Genomic DNA, 3,606 nt, shown 5'->3' with positions numbered 1-3,606 from the left:
AACGCTCGAAATTAACGGCTAGGAAAGACGCTTAAGGGCACACAGGCACCTGCAAAGCTTAAGTGCAAGTTTAGTTTAGGAAGCCCTGCCGCTGATCTCTTCACCTCATGCCGACACTGGGGTATATATCCCGTCACGCATGCAGCAGCCTTTGAAGGTGAGATGAGAAGGCTCACCTGAGTTGTCACCGCCAGACAGGCACGCACACACGGGCTTTGTTGGCGTCATTCCTGCAACCGCACGCAGGCCACGCAGGTGCTATACTACAAGTACCCTAAGCGTTTCTTTTCCCCGTTTACTTATCCGCCACGCTGTACTTTCTTTTGACGACCAACAGTTGGCGATTTGTTCGCTGCGCAGCAACGCGCACAAAAACCCGTGCTTTCTTCTTGTCGATGTGTAACTCGTAGCATGACTGGAATGCTAATCTGCACTCACAACCCGCGATCTGCACTGTCGTGCACATCTAAATGCTTGAGATGCGATGAAGTACTTGCGTGCCCAATCCTTGCGTATGCAAAAGCGAGCTGAACATTGACGCTGTACGCAAGCGCTTATCAGCAAGCTTCGTTCAAAGAAAGGCGGCTGAACCGAGTGACACAGACTCGCCCAGGAGCAGCAGCTATTCATGAAAAAGGTGGTGCTTACCCCTACGGAAAACCATACAACCTGCTTAGCACATCTTGCATTTTCACGTACGTTAAATAAATAATTTTGCTTATCCCCTTCTTTGTTCTCACTGTCTCTCTTTTGTAACTGACAACGTGACGGAAGAAGCTCGCGAATGTGCGTATGCACAGAACACTCCCGAACAAACAGCATTCGAAACACACATACGCAATGCAATGATTTTACTGCGACGTAAAGGAAGGCTGCCGGAAGCAGCGGCCGAAACGGCATGATGTCTGGAGTCACTGCAGTGTCTGCGCGCACAGCTCACGTGGTCCTGTTCTCGTTTCGCCCCTTTTTCTTTGGCAGTTCGGCGAACACTTCACAACGTCCACAAACACATCCAGAGGCTTACAGGCGTGAGTGAGCATTGTACGTATATATTCGAGCATAGATTACAGTCAATGCCCTTTCGCTTCCACTAAGAGCCGAGAAGATTGCACATGTCGCGCTCGTCTGCCGATCGTTCTTTTCGGAAATAAAAAGTGTCCCGTTCATCGTCAGTTCTACATGAAGTGTAAGAACGTCACTCTTCGTCACCCTTCTTCCCGATGAGCCTCAGAGTCACTAGGCGAACACTTGGAGTAGCGTTGCACTTCTTTACGACTGTTCCTGATTTTCGGTCACTCGGAAAGCTGGTTTCATTTCTTTTTTTTTTTCTCGGCGATGTAGGCGCACAAGTTTGCTCATCGTCAACTCTCACCAATGAATACGTCAGATAACTTCAAGCGTATGCGGCTAAGCTAAGGCAAGACGGTCTTGGGTGTCTTTTTCACACGCTACACCTGCAAGCCTTTTTCCGTTTCCGCTGAGGACAGCACGCGCGTCACCACCCCGTGCACCTCGTAAATTATGACTGGTTAAAAGATTACCATACCGAAGCACGTCGTTTGCGGGTATGCATTTCAGGCATCACGGCCTTACTTTTCTCGAAAGGGAACCGGGATATTAATTTCAGTGCACACACTTTCAGTTCGACACTGAATGAGAGACCAACCGCGCACGTGTGTCGATGAGTCAACGCCATCGTTCCTGTTGTACCACCACACACACCGGCCGACTCCGCTGTTGCGCCTACCGACGTCAAAGCGCGATCACATCGCGCAACACCCGGTGGGCGTCGTTTCTCCGAAGTTCTCGATGACTCTCTGTCACCGTCGCCATAGTCCGCGCCATGACTGACAAAGGCGCAACGAGTCAGGGCTTCTCAGCGTCCGTCTTGAACGGCCGAAACAAGCTGGGCGGTTTCGCCGATGGCTCTGTCGTATGCGCAGCCAGGGTGATTGGCTCGGGAGCCGCGATAAGCCGTGAAGACGGCGGGGATCGGCTGGACACCGTGGTCGTCGGTGTCGTCGACGACGTGTGCTGCTGGTGCGGCTGTTGCGTCGGCGGCAGCGGCGTGCCGGGATACGGTATGTAGGGGCAGGCGCACGGAGTCGTCGTAGAAGGCGAGGCCGCCGTCACTGGCTCCGAGGGCGACCGGGGAAACGGGCCGGGCGTCCCGGCCAACTGCAGAACTGGTGACGGGGGCCTGGCAGGACCAGCGGCGCTGTACGGATGATAGCGTCCCAGCGGAGACAGGGCCGCTGCCGCAGCCGTGTAGTACGGGAAGGGCAGCGCGTACGGATAACCCGCGGCGCCCGAGGCCGCGGCCGCGGCCGCCGCGTTCAGCATGTACGCGGCGAAGTGCGGGTCGGCGTACGGCCAGGCCAGTGCCATGCGCTGCCGCTTGTCCTTCATGCGCCTGTTCTGGAACCACACCTGCGGGGAAGAGAGCGAACGCGGTGATGATGAGCAATCGTGCGTGCGACAAGTGCGCGCTGAAGGACCGATCGAGCCTGCGTTTTCAAAGTGCCGAGAGTTCGCACAGCAGGGCGGAAAGAGTGAACTTGCGGCTGGTTGGCGTGAGTAATTGCACACGCCCCGCTGATGCTCAAAAGAAGGAATAAAAGACGGGAGGAAGGGAACTGGGAGAGAGAGCACTAATTGCGCGAGCTGACATACCGAATTCGGAGCTGCGTATACGTCTACAGAAGGTCACTGAGATCCAGGCGAGTAATGAAATAGCCGCAAAAGCAACTCTGAATGATTTCTGTTTTCGAAAACATATTACTTTTTTTTTTAGATTACGCGTCAATTTACAATGCAATAACACAGCAGAAGTATCCCGCTGGGTACGCAATAACATGCTTCTCCCTTCCGCATAACGAGTCACGTATGTATACACTTCAACTACAAAGGGATACGTAGCGAAGCACATTTTGCCACCTAAAGAGAAGCTATATGCTCATAAAAATAAAGTGAGCTTCGTCGTTACAATATTATCTAAACAAACACCTACACGAGTGCTGCACTAACGCATCGAGGAAAGCAGGTACAGAAATAACCTTCATTGGGGCCCCCTTACGCCCATCGTGTAAGCCGCCCCAGTAGCAAGGACGGCGTCGACACAAACTAGCATGCATGGTGCATGACGTATTGTTTTGGCTTGGCACCAACGTGTATTTGACGTTCGCCACTAAATCATCTCCGTCAAAAAGCGGAGAACCATGATCGTTCGGCGCGTTCGTTTTTAGCCCCGGCTGCAGCTTAAGTGCGCTGACTCGGGATGTTTCAGATGGCCTCCGAAATAGCTTCCAGTCCATCTAAGACGCTGGTTCCGTGGCCGTCCGAACAAAAACAGGAAACACGCCCCCACATTCTTGCAGTTGCCGCGCGTTTATAGCTGCATGTGAGCTGCTTGCAGAGCCAGCTGTCAGCTTCACTTTGTGAGTCGCGCCATTTCCTTGGCTATTTAGCTAGATCGTTTTAGGTCAGATTTTACAACGTTACGCAAAACACAGCTGTCCATAGTGACACAGCAAGGGCAAATGACCAGTGGTAACACGTTTACAAAAATAAAAAAAATGAATAATGCGAAGATTGTATTTTCGCTAT

The 3,606-nt window shown here is 52.5% G+C and overlaps 1 protein-coding gene across 1 annotated transcript in view; it reads right to left on the bottom strand.

Annotated features, from left to right (window-relative positions):
• Positions 1–834: 834 nt before the first annotated feature.
• LOC142582921 (uncharacterized) overlaps positions 835–3,606 on the bottom strand; it is a 21,133-nt gene continuing 18,361 nt past the window's right edge. Inside the window, exon 3 of the mRNA XM_075693052.1 lies at positions 835–2,430. Coding sequence (XP_075549167.1) covers positions 1,867–2,430 — 564 coding nt within the window. The 3' untranslated portion in view covers positions 835–1,866. The remainder of the gene's footprint in view (positions 2,431–3,606) is intronic.

Source organism: Dermacentor variabilis, chromosome 5, assembly GCF_050947875.1.
Source record: "Dermacentor variabilis isolate Ectoservices chromosome 5, ASM5094787v1, whole genome shotgun sequence".
In the NCBI taxonomy this organism is placed as follows: Eukaryota; Metazoa; Arthropoda; class Arachnida; order Ixodida; family Ixodidae; genus Dermacentor; species Dermacentor variabilis.
Note: the sequence above shows the minus strand (reverse complement) of the source record. Positions and strands in the feature narration are given on the sequence as shown.